At 59.3% G+C, this 16072-nt stretch overlaps 1 protein-coding gene across 2 annotated transcripts; it reads left to right on the plus strand.

The window, feature by feature from the left end:
* CLPTM1L (CLPTM1 like) lies at positions 1-15630 on the plus strand. Of its 2 annotated transcripts, none has more exons than XM_025867489.2 (17): positions 1-229; positions 566-666; positions 1836-2025; positions 3374-3519; positions 4984-5062; positions 7242-7359; positions 7609-7703; positions 8507-8591; positions 9721-9824; positions 10784-10849; positions 11721-11771; positions 12369-12451; positions 13034-13068; positions 13674-13729; positions 13809-13853; positions 14599-14714; positions 15172-15630. In XM_025867489.2, exons 1-17 carry the CDS (start codon positions 68-70, stop codon positions 15254-15256), a joined length of 1617 nt encoding a protein of 538 aa, XP_025723274.1. In that variant the 5' UTR covers positions 1-67; the 3' UTR covers positions 15257-15630. The 2 variants fall into 2 exon arrangements, with proteins under 2 accessions (XP_025723274.1, XP_025723275.1); XM_025867490.2 differs by having other exon boundaries at positions 3377-3519.
* Positions 15631-16072: the final 442 nt, after the last annotated feature.

Genomic DNA, 16072 nt, shown 5'->3' on the forward strand with positions numbered 1-16072 from the left:
GCGGCTGCGAGGCGGGCCGGGCGGGGCCGAAGTGGGCGCCGCGCTCGGCCCGGGGGGCGGCGGCGCCATGTGGAGCGGCCGCAGCTCCTTCACCAGCCTGGTCGTGGGCGTGTTCGTGGTGTACGTGGTGCACACCTGCTGGGTCATGTATGGCATCGTCTACACCCGGCCGTGCGCCGGCGACGGCAACTGCATCCAGCCCTACCTGGCGCGGAGGCCCAAGCTGCAGGTGAGCGCGGGGCCCGGACGCCTGCGCGACCCCGGGGGGCGTCCTTCCTGCCGAGCCCGACCCCGCGTCCTCGGGTCGTGCCTGTAAGGGCTTCCGGGAAGGCCGCCGGCGCTGCCCCCTGCCCTTGGTCTCCCCTGTGAGGCGCCCGGGCCCCGCCCCGTCGCGCTCTGCCACCCGGCTCGGGAGGGAAGTGACTCGTGTCCCGGGGCCGCTTGCCGCGCGGGAGGGAAGTGAAACCGCTCCCCGCTGTGGGCGGTCGGCTCCGCCCGGGGTGGCCGGTGGGCGCGCGTCCTCTGCCGGGGCATTGCCCCCTAGCGCGCTGCGCGCCCTTTCCAGCTCAGCGTGTACACCACCACGCGCTCCAGCCTTGGCGCCGAGAACAACGTGGACCTGGTGCTGAACGTGGAAGACTTTGACGTGGACTCGAAATTTGAGAAGTAAGATTGGGTCGGTGCGCCAGCGGCGGGGGGGCCGCGGGAAGGGTGGCGTCGCGCGTGTGCCGAGCTTATGGCACAGAAGGGCTGGCACCGCCTGTGCTGTGCCCCTGCGTGAACTGCCGGCCGACCTCCGCGCCGTGCGAAGGCCGCAGAGGACGAGTGTGTCGCTCAGGAAGTAGCTTACGCCGCGGTCACCAGCTGTGGGATGCGAGGCGGGGGCCACGGTTTCCAAAGCGGGAGGTTTTGAGGTGGAGACGACCTGGAGAACAGAAGGCGTTCGCGATTCCCCAGCAAGCAGCTCGTTTTGTCGTAGCCCGCTCAGGTCACCTGTGCGGGAAAGAAATGAGGTGCGGAAGACAAGGTTGTAGAAAATTACAGTTAAGTAGAGCCGTAGGGATGAAGTGCTGCAAATATTCAGATTTGCGCAGTGACTTAAAAGTTGTGTTTATTTTATGGTTCTAGTTTTTACGATTTCAGTGAGTGTAATTTAAAAAGCAGCTTGCCGGACGCCTGGGTGGCTCAGTCGGTTAGGCGACTGCCTTCGGCTCAGGTCATGATCCTGGAGTCCTGGGATCGAGTCCCGCATCGGGCTCCCTGCTCAGCGGGGCGTCTGCTTCTCCCTCTGACCCTCCCCCGCTCAGACTCTCTCTCAGTAAATAAAAATCTTAAAAAAAAAAAAAAAAGAGCAACTTGCTTGTCAGGAGTCTCTTTTCTTCCCCTGAGGTGTCTGGAAGGCATCAGATGGGAGTAACGGGAATGTGGGATGTGCTGGGCGGTCTGTCCTCTGGCCAGCCCGCCCCATGCGAGAGCTGTGGGAGGCAGTGCAGGGGGCAGGGGAAGCAGCGAGTCGGGTCGGCCTCTGCCTGGCCACTGTAGCCGTGACCAAGGCCAGTTACTGACGTCTCTGAGCGCTGAGAGACAGAGGCAGGAACGGCAGGTCCATTCGGTGTTCAGCACAGCTGCCCACGTCCACAGAGACCCGTCTGTGAAAGCCAGCACTTGGGATTTCAGTAAGTCTTGGCAGGTGGGTTTCAGTCCTAGTACTTCTGAGCCAAATCAGTTTGAAGCAGCGTCACTTATAAAGATACTTGGGGGTAGTCTACCCTGTGTGTTTACGTGAGGAACCTAACATGCACAGAGTTGGAAAACAGTCCTTTCTTTTGTTTTAGGACAGTTAATGTTTCTGTACCAAAGAAAACTAGAAACAACGGGACGTTGTATGCCTACATCTTCCTCCATCATGCTGGCATCCTGCCATGGCATGACGGGAAGCAGGTGCACCTGGTGAGCCCTCTGACTACCTACATGGTCCCCAAACCGGAGGAGGTCAATCTGCTCACTGGGGAATCTGCTACGCAGGTGAGTGCATGAGGTCGCTGGCCCGATGAAACCTGCACTCTCCCCTTGGAATTCACACACACGTTTCTGCACGTGCAGCTTGTGTCTGGAGCTGCAGTGACCATTGGAAAGTGAAGCAGTTTGATGTAATGGGCATACGTATCTATCCTACAGCTGAATCATTTCTCGTGGGTTTGCAGACAGATTTTATCCCAAGTTAGTTACATGCAATTTAAGTAATCCAGTGATAGATTTCTTCTCAGGCCGGGAACCCTCTCAAGCTCCAGGTGGGGCATGTGTGCCCCCCAGTGGGGTGTGGGGGCATCCCTTCTGCAAAGCTCAGCTGCAGGCTTCACTTGCAGCTGGTAGACTCACTGCACTGTGCGTAGGGCAGGACGACCCTTCAGTATTTACCTTGTTCACAATCATGAAAGAGGGACTTGTATGGGAAACATTTTTGTATCCGTAGAAACCTTCATGTACAAGGAAACTGGAAATCTCTTAGGTGGTTACTAACGAAACTATGGATAAAGCAAAGGAATTCTGGTATTTGAGTCTACATAGACTGGAAGGTGAGGTCATTTGTTAAAAGAGAAATATGGTAGCTTTCCAGGAAGTATCTGTGAGCCTGCTCCATGCTGTGTCCCCTTGGAAAGATGCCTTCAGCTCCTTTTTTGGGGGACAGTATGGCCCTGCCTCTCAGGGCCTTCCTGGGGCATCAGTGAGGTGGTGGATCTTAGAGGTGTGAAGGGGTCTCTGGAATGTACAAATGCCAAATAAACATTTGCTGTTAGTATTACTTGGAAAACTGTTTTTAAATTAAGCTACTTTAGCTGAACCACATTTATTTAGGTGGGAGGTACATGAAATGATCCTGTAACATAGAGTGTGTCAATTAGATCTGGAAGATTTTCCTGGCAGTCATAGCTTCTTGGCTGAATATAGCTCAGTCTAGGACTGATGCCCAACCCTGACATCTGTCCTCCAGACGACTTGACAGACCTGGTCTGGGAGCTGAGTCTCGTTGCCAGCCACAGGGCTGTTACTTCCAAGTGCCTACACCTCCTGCAAATGTCCCAGGACTCACCCTTCTCAGGATCCCTGAGAAGCGGGTCAACCCAGGCTGAAGACCTGAAGTGGGAGTCAGTGTTACAAAGTAGCGACCCTCTGGCTTGTACTGAGAAGAGGAAGAGAGGGGTGTCATTCTGGTGGAGCGGGCATCTGTGGGTACCCCCGTACTCTGCCAGGCACTGCATCGTGGTCTTGCTGTGTCAGTACGTGGTGGTGGTTCCCCAGACCGGGCCCAGGGACAGTGCCCCTCCCCCCAGCACCGGGCTTTTCCTGCTGACTCACTCCTTTCGTTTACCAGCAGATAGAAGCAGAGAAGAAGCCACCAAGTGCCCTGGACGAGCCTGTTTCTCACTGGAGACCAAGACTAACACTGAATGTGATGGTGGATGACTTCGTCTTTGACGGGGCCTCCTTGCCTGCCGATGTGCATCGGTACATGAAGATGTAAGTGCTCCTGGTCGCATCAGGGAGGCAGAAGTGGTGCTCCGCGGGGCGTGTTTACTTGCCCAGCCTCCAGTATAGCTCGTTCACTCCTTGAGCTGGTGTGGAGGGTGGGGGACACCTGTGGGAGCATGGCCCAGCAGAACCCAGAAGCACATGGGCCACACCTGCATCTCTGAGCCACCCCTGTGATAAGAGGCCCAGAAGGGCCTGCAGTACTGCCTGGAGCGCCCCAAACCTTGTCCCTCCGCTCTTGGTGTCTTGCTGACCGAGATTGCCACCAGACTGTGAGGCTGTGTCATGCTGACCTTTGTCTTGTCTGCATACCGATTACTTCTGTTAGGACTCCGTGTTTTGGTTTAACTTGACTTGCTTACATTAACTTAAAAACTGTTCTTTAGGGCGCCTGGGTGGCTCAGTTGGTTAAGCGACTGTGTTCGGCTCAGGTCATGATCCTGGAGTCCCGGGATCGAGTCCCGCGTCAGGCTCCCTGCTCGGCGGGGAGTCTGCTTCTCCCTCTGACCCTCTTCCCTCTCGTGCTCTCTATCTCTCATTCTCTCTCTCTCAAATAAATAAAATTTAAAAAAAAACTGTTCTTTAGATCGTTATGTTAGTATCACGAGTTAGCCGTAAGTGTTAAAATTGCTTAACCAACTTAGACTGCTCTGTATCTCCATTCTTTGGGGAGCCCGCTATTAGATTAAGATCTGATACCGATGGTCACGCAGCTCCTAGAAATGGCTGTGATGAGATTTATTTTCCTTCTTCACATGTCAGGGTAACTACTGTGGTATAGTCACAAGTGTTTTTTTTTTTCTTTAAAATTTAAATTTCAGGGGCGCCTGGGTGGCTCAGACGGTTAAGCGTCTGCCTTCGGCTCAGGTCATGATCCCAGGGTCCTGGGATTGAGCCCTATGTTGGGCTCCCTGCTCAGCGGGGAGCCTGCTTCCCTCTCCCACTCCCCCTGCTTGTGTTCCCTCTCTCGCTCTCTCTGTCAAAAAAAAAAAAAAAAACTTAAAAAAAAATAAAATTTAAAGTTCATTTTTGAGTATGCAAAACAGTCACATAATTAGACACTTAAAAGGTACAGAAGAGTCATAAAAAGCCCCCCTGGCCCCTGCCTACCCCCAGGTACAAACAGCAGGTGGGTTTTTATTTCCATTTTGACTCTGCATCCCTGGACCATCCGTGTCCAGCATAGATGGGCTCATCACTCTTTGATGGCCTGGATGGTATTCCACACTGTGGCCACTGGGGTATCCCTCCCATGGGTGTGACTTCAGGGAAGAGCGGCTGGTTAGACCCCTCTGCTTCCGTGGGGAAGGTGTGTCCTGGGATCGTGTGACCAGAGGCACGCGGAGCGCTGGGCAGGATTTCTCTGAGGTGCCTCCAGCATCTCCACTGTGTCTGATTTGTGTAATGGTGAAAGCATTCACGGTGACTTTGAAAACTGCTTGGCTCCCCCAGGATCCAGCTAGGGAAGACCGTGCACTACCTCCCCATCCTGTTCATTGACCAGCTCAGCAATCGGGTAAAGGACCTCGTGGTAAGCATTGCTCTCTCTGGACTGCCGCGGCGTTGCAAGGACTTACCCGCGTGCTTCTGACTTGGCAAGGGGGTGCTCTGGCTTTGCCCCTGACTTCTTCCCCGAGCCCCTGTGCCCTCTTTCGGTGAAAAGATCTGGGAAGGTTCTGTATGGCTGGTACAGAGTTCGTGGGAGAGCCAAGTGTGGTTCAGAACAGCTCATGAACGTCGTTCCGTTGAACCCTAGTTGTTTGGCTTGAAGGTGCAGAATGGCTCAGGGTGGGTCCTGAGCAAAATGCTCCCTTTAGGGCTGGCCCCACGCAGTGTCACCGTCCCCTTGGAGCCTATAGGCCTCCCCCCAGGGCCAGGGCTGAGTGTGAAGCAGAAGGGAACTCACCCCCTGCCCTCCAGGGTGGATTGGAGGGGCCGTGAAACACAGCTGACTTTGGGGCAATAATGACAACACGATGATTACCGTGGAAGGTCACTTATCCTGCAGCAGGCACTGTGCCGAGCCCTGCTCCCGGGCCTGTGGGTTTGTGTGTCTCCACAGTCTGTGTCATGGCGGTTATTGAGGGTCACAGGTGACCTCTCTGGCCTCACTGGGCACAGCTGGACTGACCGCCCTGCACTGTGGCTCCTGGACACGTCTGCGGCATTTGTGGACATTTACCAAGCGGGGGGGCCGTGCGCTCAGCCACTCTGGAGTCCGTGCTACTCATTCGCACATGAGACAGCTGGGGGCACAGAGAGCTCGGGTGCTTGTGGGGTGCATGGCGGTGAGCGGGGAAAGAGGCGCCTGACGTGGGGCTCCGCCTGCCCCAGCTCAGCCACCTCCTGCTGCCAAGAGCTCAGAAGTGACGTCATTGCACCGTTGACCCTAACATGCAGGGCGCTGCACTTCCCTTGGGCGGCCGACCGCATCTGCGGGGCCCATGGGCCAGAGCGGCAGTCGCTGGCCCCCTGGCGTCTTCCGGAGTATGCTGCGGCGCCCTGTGCAAACCTGGGCCACGCCAGCCCCGCCGAAGCGCACGGTCAGTGCTCCGTGGCCACGGAGCTGCCATGGTCCCTGCTGCTGAGGGCCTGGTGCTCTTCTGACAGGTGTGAGGGCAGCAGGGGGAGAGGCTGCGGGGCAGCGTCTGCAGGGCACCTGTGCTATCCCCATCGTCCTGGGGGCTTAGCCTCGTGTGACATGGTGCTGCCACTCAGACACGAAAACACACGCACAGACCACCAGTGCTTCTTGCGTCTTTTCGTGACGTTAATGCTTTGTCTTAGAGCTGTTTTGTGGCAAGAACACCGTCTTTGGGGAACAGCCCGCTCGCTGCGGCTTGGACAGCGGCACCTCTGGGGGCGGGCCTGGCCTGCGCCCACCTGCCCTCATGCCAGTGCACCGGGGCCTGGTGTGTGGTCAGTCATGGCGCGCTCTGGTTGCTGGGCTGCTGACGTGCATGGTCACCGCCAGCGGTTTGCTGAGCGAGCGAGGATTGGTGGAATCGGCCCTGTGTTCATGTGATGTGCTGGCATGTGGCGCTCACAGACTCACCGGACCCCCAGAGGTGTGGGGAGTCAGTGCCCTGTGTGCCGGGGGGCCTTCCCCCACGGCACTGCAGCCCATGTGCCTCCAGACCCTGGGACCGCACTCTCCTGCCAGGGGCGGCCTCCGCCCACTCCCAGCAGCTCCTTGCACCTGCACACACCTACTTCAAGTGTCCCATCTTCCTGAGGCTTTCTCTTGTCTCCGGATGGGCAGGCGTGCCCAGCCCTGCACCCCACACTTAGTCTCTCTGGAGAGGTGTGGAGGCTCTGCCAGGCCCACCACACTCAGCTCATCTGCAAGAGCAGGTTCCAGGCCCATCTTGATGCCACTCATGTCGAGGTGGCAGGGGCAGAGGGACGAGCAGGCATGGGTTCTGAGACACACACGGGGTTTGGGTGGCTGAGGGGACAAGGCTTGTCACTCAGAGAAGCTTTGAGCGCTTCATGAGGAGGCTCCCAGGAGGAGGGAGGGCAGAGGGGAGGCAGGAACCACCGAGTCAGGGAGCAGACTGTCACTCCGTGGGGCCCGGGTGTGAAGCGTGAGGCTCCGCTTGTGCAGAACAAGATGCGCTGTGGCATGTGTGCCGTGGCCGCGTGCGTGGCCAGGTGGGCGGGCTGCAATCCTCGGAAGGGCACGTTCTCACTGCCGTTCTTCCTGCCAGGTCATAAATCGCTCCACCACCGAGCTGCCCCTCACCGTGTCCTACGACAAGATCTCGCTGGGGAGGCTGCGCTTCTGGATCCACATGCAGGACGCTGTATACTCCCTGCAGCAGTTCGGTGAGGGCAGCAGTGGACCGGGCCCTGGGGGACAGGCGTGACCTTTTGTTCCCAGTCCTCAAAGTGGCCCTCACACTCAAGGAGCCTCTGCCCCTCCTGGTGTGCTGCTTTAACCCACTTCCCGTCAGAACGTTGGGCTTTGGCTGTCCGTGCTGAGCACCGAGCTTGTCCACTGTGCGGCGATGGGTGTTGCTGACCTCGCTCACTGACCTCACTCACCCTGCATTGTGTTTCCTCTTTTCCTCTCAGGGTTTTCGGAGAAAGACGCCGATGAAGTCAAAGGCATTTTTGTTGACACCAACTTGTATTTCTTAGCGTTGACCTTCTTTGTCGCAGCATTTCACGTGAGTGGTCACTGGGCTGGTGGCTCTGCAGGCACCCGCCGTCCTCAGCCGGGGGTCTGCACAGCCTGGCAGACAGACCTGAGGCTTTGAGGTTGTCCTTTCTCCCAGTTCAGGAGAGGGTGTCTGGACCTGGGTCCCTGACACCCTGAAGGACTTGGGGTTTTATCTGCTGGTCTTGGAGGCCATCTTGGAAGGAAATCCAAAATCTGTGAGGTTCATTGAGGACTAGTATTTGTTTATGTAATTCTGGCATGGTGATCTCAGTACTAGAAAGTTAGTTCTTGCATAGAATTCCTTTTTGCACAAGGAGTCTCACACCTGGGGAGGAAAGCTGACCCCCATGCAGCCGCGGTGCTGGATTTGAGGTCAGGCTGGGAAGGGGCAGACAAGGTAGGCTGCAGGGCAGGCTTGGGAGCCCTACTGCAGCCCGTCCTGACTGCCCAGCTGCACCTTTGCAGAACTGAGCTGTGGAACAGTGGTTTTTATCAGAAGGTCTGTCTGCGAGTGAGCCCGTGTGCTTCTGGGACAGACACTGCACACCCTTGCGCTCCGGCTAAGAGCCGGCGGGACCTGGCGAGGGCAGTATGTGGACGTCCCTGCGGGCATGCGACCCATGATTGCTGTCAGATGCCCTGCAGTTCTGGCATGGTGGATGGGACATGAGGCCGTGGGCTTCTGTGGCGCCTGGCGGCTGTCTGGCTGTGTCCTTAGGACCTGGGTCCGGTGCATACCTGCAGTCACTCGGTGAAGAGCACCTGTAGAAGCCACGCGAGGTGCAAATTGCTGTGCTCTTCCCTTTGCAGCTTCTGTTTGATTTCCTGGCATTTAAAAACGACATCAGTTTCTGGAAAAAGAAGAAGAGCATGATTGGAATGTCTACCAAAGCAGGTAGATGCTCTTAGGAGTTTTGCGTATTCCCAGGGCATATGCTACGGTTGATAGGTGTTTAAGGTTCATTTTGGAACTTGAAGTTTAGGGTCATCTCTGACAGCTGCCGGCTGGGGATCCTGTTCGTGTGGGAGGGTCACCTTTGGATCTTGCCTGCTAACAAGTTGGGGAGGGGCCGTCTCTAGATCCCAGAGAATGTCGGGTAGGCCTGTGACCTCAGAGGACAGACGGCGGTGGAGGCTGCCTGCCGGGGCCCACCTTGGCGATGACAGACACTGGATCTTGGTGCATGTTGGTGCATCTCAGACAACGGGGGCAGTTCTTTTTCTCCCACAGCAACGACATGCCCAGGGGTGGTCTAGGCCACTTGGGTGGCCCCCATATCGTCCGTGTCTCAGATTCTTCTGTCCTGTTCTCCGGTGCCCTCGGCGTGGATGAGGGCTCCCACTGAGTTCTCCTGCCCCCTCCTCTTTCTCTTCCCGGGGAGCGGAGGGCGGGCAGGAGATGCTGTGGGTCCCTGGGGCCGTGCCCATGGAGGGCCGCCGGTGCCCCCCACCCCTTCCTGGTGCCCTGGCAGGTGACTCTGCTCCTTCGGCGGGAAGCGCTGAGGAAACAGCAGGGCCGTGTCAGTGAGCCGCCGTGTTTCACAAAGTAGGGTCTTAAAAGGAGAAGGTATAGCTTTCAACAGAGAGACTGGTTTATTGCGAATTGGTGTAGAAATAGGAAAGGGTCATGTGAGAGTCCCAGGAAGCGAGTCCTAATCCCTGCCCAGAACCTGTCTTGTCTGTGTGCTCTCGGCATGTTTGTGTGTTTGCAAGTGCACCGCGTGCACATTTCTGAACCTGAGGGGACCTTGTGTTCCATGTGCAGGACATTTACACAGCCACACGCCCCGCTCCGGGTTAGTGACGGAGGGGGTGAATTACATGAGGCCTCATGTGTGCACGTGAGGGGTTGTATGTGTGTGTGTGAGGCGTCGGGGGGATGTGAGGGCGCATGCGTGGGGGCCAACAGGTGGGGGTGTGGGAAGGGGGTGCGTGGGGGTGCCGTGAGGACCGGGCGTGGGGTGTGAATAGGGCAGGGCCAGCCCCCCAGCACAGCGCCCTGCCAACCCCCGCCCCGTCCCCAGTGCTCTGGCGCTGCTTCAGCACGGTGGTCATCTTCCTGTTCCTGCTGGACGAGCAGACGAGCCTGCTGGTGCTGGTCCCTGCGGGCATCGGTGCCGCCATCGAGGTGAGTTGCGCGGCAGCCCTTGGCCCTGCACTCAGTACTGAGCCAGGTCTGACACAGGGAGGGCTGTGGCCCCTCCACGGGCAAGGCAGGGCGGGGCAGGCCGGGCTGCTGAGGCTACAGAAAGCATCCGTCCATCACAGCCATCTGCAGGATGTATTTAACCCGCTGGATGCAGAGCTACCTGGCCTGTGCTGTGCTCGCTGCTGCAGGAAGCCAAGTGTGGGACGTGGCGTCCAGGAGCGTGGCGCCCTGTGGCAGTCTGGCTGTGTGGGGCTCAGGAGAGGGATCCTTTGGGGTGGGCAGTTTGGGGCCAGGCCGTGAGGACGGTGGAGGGTCTGGGACACAGTCAGCAGAGGGGGTGGTGGGCCCAGACATCCTCCTCTGGCCTCCAGTGCTGCCCTGTCCTAGCCTCAGCCATGGCTGTGGTTCTGTGCCCCTGCCCATGGGTGCTGGCCCACATGGTGGTCAGGTCAAAGACGGTGCTTGGTCTGTCCGTCACAGAGCGTGGGCAGGGACCCTCCCATAGCCACCTGTCACCGTGTGGAAACCCAGCTCGAAAGTGGCTGTGCCATGCTGGTCCCACCTCAGGTGGTGAGAAGGGTTGGGTCCCCCAGAGACTGGAAATGGCAGGACTCAGGGCAGGGGCTTGGGGCCTCACAGTGCTGACCAGGAGGAAGGTGCCGGTAAAGCAGGAGGCAGGCGGGGTGGGCTGGGAAGGGGGCTTGGCCTGGAGGAGGACAGCCGGGCTGAGTGCCAGTTCCCTGGGTGCAGAGAAGAGGGGGTGGTGTCCCCATGGGCAGACAGGCTCAGTGGTTGGGCATGTAGGCCGTCAGGCGCGGTCAGGCTGGTCTGGAGGGGCTGAGCAGGCAGACACTGTGGCCCGTCACCTTCCAGTGGTGAGTTCTGGGGACTCCTTGGTCTCAGAGCTTAAATGTCTGTTTCTCCTTCTTTGCCATCAGCTGTGGAAAGTGAAAAAGGCCTTGAAGATGACCATTCTTTGGAGAGGCCTGAGACCCGAGTTCCAGGTGGGGGTTTCTTCTGTTCTGACTGCACCCCTCCTCCTCGGCAGCCCACCTTCTCCCGCGGCACCCCGGTCCGCCCATGTGATTGTCCCAGAGCATCTCCCACGTGTCTCCCAGCTGCGCTCTGGTTAGACGCCATACTTGGGCCGGTGATCCTTCAGCCGCATGGCTGATCTCTGGCTCAGAGCAGGCCCCCAGCAGACGAGGTGGGAGCACGCAGGTGGAGGGAGGCTGGGGCCGCCGCAGCTCTGCAGTTCCCTTGGCAGGGCCGGCGTCAGATTGCTGGCAGCGGCCAGTGCTGGACCCACGTGGGCTTCCTGTTGGGGACGGAGCGCAGGCTGCACTGACGGCCTGATGGGGGCTGGGGGTTGGTGTCAGTTTGAGGTTTGTCGTTGGGCGCTCTGCTCTTGCTGCCATGATGGACCCGTTCCAGGAGAACCTCGGGGCTCACGGCACCCCCAGCTTTCCAGGTTCTAAACCGTCGAGGGCGGGAGACTAGTCAGCAGGACGCAGTTTGTCCTGTTCTGCAGCCCCTCGGTGACTCCACCGTCACTGATCTCAGAGCCGCGTGGGGCGCACAGAGGAAGCACCGTTGCTGTATTAGCTGACCACATGGAGGCTAGGAGGGGCACCCAGCAAGGGGACATGCTCGCGGGTGTGCTTCTGCTGCACACGGCACTCGCTGTGCCCCGTGGGGACCTCTCTGGGTCCCTGGGTGGCTCTGAAGGGGCAGGGAGCGATTTGACTGGGATCTGGAGACTAGAGCCCCGGGGTCAGCACCCGGGGTGAGCCTCACGCAGCTGCATGCGGCTGTCCCTTTGCGGGTCGGGCTGGAGTCAGGTGACTGACAGGACTCTGTTGGATTTTGTGATAGTTCGGCACCTACAGCAAGTCGGAGAGGAAGACGGAGGAGTACGACGCTCAGGTAGGCAGCAGGGGGTGTTTGGGGTGCGCTAGCGCCCGAGGGCGACGCACCTGGGGAAGGAGGCTCTGGGGCTTCTCCCTGTCCCGGGCCTTGCAGGGAACCTCCGCCAAGTTGTCCCGGGTGGTTCGTGTGGGTGCTGTGGTGGCACACTTTGTCTTGAGACTCTGTTGACCCCCACGGGGGCCGCGTCGTGTCCTGAGGCCAGCAGCGCTGCCGCGGGCGTAGCTAAAGCTGTCACTTGGCTGTGACGTGCCTCCTGCGTGGGGACGTGTCACATTCTGCTTCCCTGGTGTCTGAGCTCGGGCTCTACGGGCGTCACAGTAAAGCTCCAGACGAGCACAGGGGCGAGCCACAGGCCCCGGGACCGTTCTGCCCTGTCGTCCCCGGCGGGCCCCTTTGTCGGTCTGCCGTAGGCCGGTGGGCTGATACCGTCTGTGTTCCGTCCGGCCTCGTTCCTGGTGCTGTGCGTTCTCTGGGCGCCCGCTGTCCCAGCACCGCGCACACCCGCTTCCCTGGAGTCGTGGCTCGTTTGCCCTTTTTTGCTTGTCTTCCCCCGTTGCACGTGGGGCTTTCACAGGGGTTACCTGTTCCCTGCAGGCCATGAAGTACTTGTCCTATCTGCTGTACCCTCTGTGCATCGGGGGCGCCGTCTACTCCCTGCTGAACATCAAATATAAGAGGTATGGTGCTGCCCAGCCCCACTGCTGCTCATCCGCCTGGGGACGCCCCTTGGCCTCTGTCCCGGGCTGCCGCTGTGCCTCGGGTCCCCTGCAGCGTGGACGGGGGGTGGGGGGGCCTTGCCCGGGGGCACTTCAGGACCAAGGACACAGCCTGCAGTGAGGGCACCGAGGCCGTCATGCGGTGCCCCCCCCCCCCCCGCCCTTCTCCCAAGCAGCAAGTACAGAGCCACGGGCGTCCACAGCCCTGGTGTCTGGGACGAGGGCGGGTGTGTCTGGACAAGGGGAAGCTGGCTAAGGCAGCACGGCCCCTGAATGCAGACACGACCCTGAGAGCTGGACCCCAGTGCGGGTCTTCGTGCTGCCGGCCGCTCTGACGGAGAACCCTATCAGGGCAGGTCTCACCGCCACCTGGTGCTTGCGTCCCGGGGGGAGGACTGTCTGCGCAGGTCCCCCGACTGGCACCTGCTAGTGCCCGGGTGTTTGTGACGTGGTTTCCACGACCGTGCTGCTAGCCAACGCGACAGGCACAGAGGGACGGGGGACGCGGGACTTGGCACGCTGACGCTGGTCTTTCCCTTCCAGCTGGTATTCTTGGCTCATCAACAGCTTCGTCAACGGTGAGTCATGGGCTTCAGTCCCGCCAACAGCATTTCAACAGCTTCCTCGTGGCTCCTGCACGGGGCCCCATTGGTTTGAGGTTGTGCGCGCAGGACCCTTACTGTGGCCCGTGCTCTGTTTGGGGGCCTCCAGATGCCTGGTTTGTCTGCGGGAGCCCCACTCAGGCTGCCTCGGCCACAGAGTCCTGGGCCGTGTGTTTTCTCCTCACAAAAACAGCTCAGGGTGGCAGGAAACAACACTGTCTACACACGCTTCCTGAGGGCAGGCCCAAGCAGCAGGCCCCAGAGTGCAGCGCGCCGCCAGGCCCACAAGCCCTGTGCACGGGCCGGGTCCACGTCCTGGCAGGGGTGGGTGGGTCGTCTGGCTGCTAGGCTGTCCCTGACCGGCCTGGGCTCTCTGCGCAGAGCCCCACGACGGGCTCCCACCAGGTGTGATTCCCAGGGGCGGCCGCAGTGCATGGACAGGGCCTGAAGCAGGCTGCAGAGGGTGGCGGGAGGGGGCAGCCAGCAGACTGCCCATAGGTGGGGACAGACGCTGGGCCGCGGGGCATCAGCTCTCCTGCCCAGACACCGTGCCCGTCCCAGCCTGCTCTCTGTCTCCCCAGGGGTGTATGCGTTCGGCTTCCTCTTCATGCTGCCCCAGCTCTTTGTGAACTACAAGGTAAGACCGCGGCCCGTCCACACGCCCATGGTTTCTGTGTGGCTGGCCACTGATCTGCTGCATCTCTCCTGTTCCCCAGATGAAGTCGGTGGCGCACCTGCCTTGGAAGGCCTTTACCTACAAGGTCAGTGCCCGGCCTGGCCCCTCCTCAGGGCTCACACGCCCATTGGGTGGCACATCGTGGAGGCGGGGGCAGGGGGGCATGTGCTTTGAGCCACGTGTACCATAGTGGTGACTTAAGGACAGTGGTTCTCTGACCATCGTAGCGGCCGAAGACGTTTTCTTGAATTAAAAACCACGTTCCTCTTGGTGACACACATCAGAGCGCAGACCACCACCTGGCCCCAGGGCCCGTGTCCACAGATGCCGTCCAGCTGCCGTGAGGGTGGTCCCCGCGTGGCGCGTCCCACGCGAGCGGAGCTTGGGACCATGGGGCCTCTGTGCTTGTTGAGCAGCCTGGACCGGGCTTCAGTAGCATTGTGCGGTTTTCAGGGGAGATGGGTATATGCTGTGCTGTTCTGTTTTCTGAGGGCAAACGACCAGTTCTGAGGAGCGGGGACACTGCTGCGTTCCTGGCCCGTGTTTTCAGGGCAGCCCTTGCTGGCCTTCGCGGTCTGTGGAGACCCGGGGCGTGCGCTGCAAGGTGGGGGCCCCGGGGCAGTAGGGCCAGCTCCCCAGGCATCCAGTGTCCTCCTGCACTTGCTCGTTCTCTGCCCTTCTGGTGTCTCTGGGACACCCGCGGTCACACGTGGTGTCTGCTGAGCGGCAGTCCGCCAGTGACGGGGGGGACAGGGCCCGTGCGCAGGGGCGTGTGTCTTTGGGAGAACCCAACGACCCATGTTCCCACCTTCCCCTGTCCCACCTGGCAGGCCTTCAACACCTTCATCGATGATGTCTTTGCCTTCATCATCACCATGCCCACCTCCCACCGGCTGGCATGCTTCAGGGACGACGTGGTGTTCCTTGTGTACCTTTACCAGCGATGGTGAGTGTGGCGGACGCCCGTGCTGCTCGTCCCGTGGGGAGGGAGGCGGTGTGCCTGAGGGAGAGACTGTCCTTTTCTCCTAGTTGAGATGAGTTGGTCTTGTGTGCAGCTGTGTGGGGCCGGTCGGTGTCACAGTGTGACACCATTCCTCACCGGCAGGGTCTGGCTGAGCTGGAGGGAGACCCCACCCCGGGGCCGTGGGCCTGGCAGGGCAGGGCTAGGTCTCCTGGGGGTGGTGCCCCCAACCCTGCTGCTTTGGCTCAGCTGCCCTGGGCCTCTGATCTGCCTTGAGCACAGAGCTCCATCCTGATCATAAAAACACACACACAACAACAGGCGGGCACGAGAGGACCCTTGAATCCCTGTCCCGCGGCAGCATGGGGTCGCTGGGTCCTCCCTGCCGGGAGCTGAGCCCCTTCCCAGATGGCAGAGCCCGAGGGCACTGCTGTCCTTGCAGGCTTTATCCCGTGGATAAGAGCAGGGTGAACGAGTTCGGGGAGTCATACGAGGAGAAGCCCCCGCGGAAGGCCCACGCAAACTGAGTCGCCGCCCAGGCCATGTGGGGTCGGCCACTGCGCAGCAGAGCTGGGTTGTCAGCTGAGTATTTTGGGATGCTTCTGGTGGAAATCCCTGGACATTACATCTTCCGCATTGCCAAAACCTGAACGTTTCCCGTCACCTCTTGAGTCCCTTTGTGTTGTGGTTGAGAAGGGTCCTAGCAGGCAGACACTCGCCCGCGCACCAGGCTTTGACCGTGGGCAGTGCGCGCTGTGAGTGCTCGAGTGGCTCTTTAAATCCATTCCTTAGAGACTGGGATCAAATGGCTTTTTTCCTTTTTGTTTAAAATTTGACTATTTTAAAAAGCTTAATGTATGTATGTTTCTATTTTAAAATAAATTTCTCTGGCTGTAACGTCTTCTTGGCTTGGTATGACGTGGAAGGTGTCTTAGCGGCTTCACTTTTCCTGTTTTTGGAAATGTGTGCATGATGTGGGTTTGTTCGTGTGCTTATTGAAGCAGCAAATTTAAAGGCCACTTCCCAAGCTCTCAAATCACAAACTTTCCTAAATATCTGGTATTGAATTTGTCACATGGTCACCACTGGTCCGACAGATGGTGTTTTTTCAGAAATGCCCCAGGTCAGGGCCGAGATGAGCGGAGTGGCGGGACCGGGCAGGAGGCAAGGGCAGGCGCATGCTCCATGCGGTTACACTCGAGACTCTGCTCTCATGGTGTGCAAACATGCAGGTACCATCAAGGTTTGGGACTGGTCCCCAGCATCTGCCGTGGAGCTGGCTTTGAATTCTTTCGCCGTGGACTCGGTCCCCGCGGTGTCCACACTGGCGGTGCTGGGCTCCT

This window comes from Callorhinus ursinus, unplaced genomic scaffold, assembly GCF_003265705.2.
Source record: "Callorhinus ursinus isolate GAN/ISIS: 27379988/994484 unplaced genomic scaffold, GSC_fseal_2.0 scaffold3, whole genome shotgun sequence".
NCBI classification, from domain to species: Eukaryota; Metazoa; Chordata; class Mammalia; order Carnivora; family Otariidae; genus Callorhinus; species Callorhinus ursinus.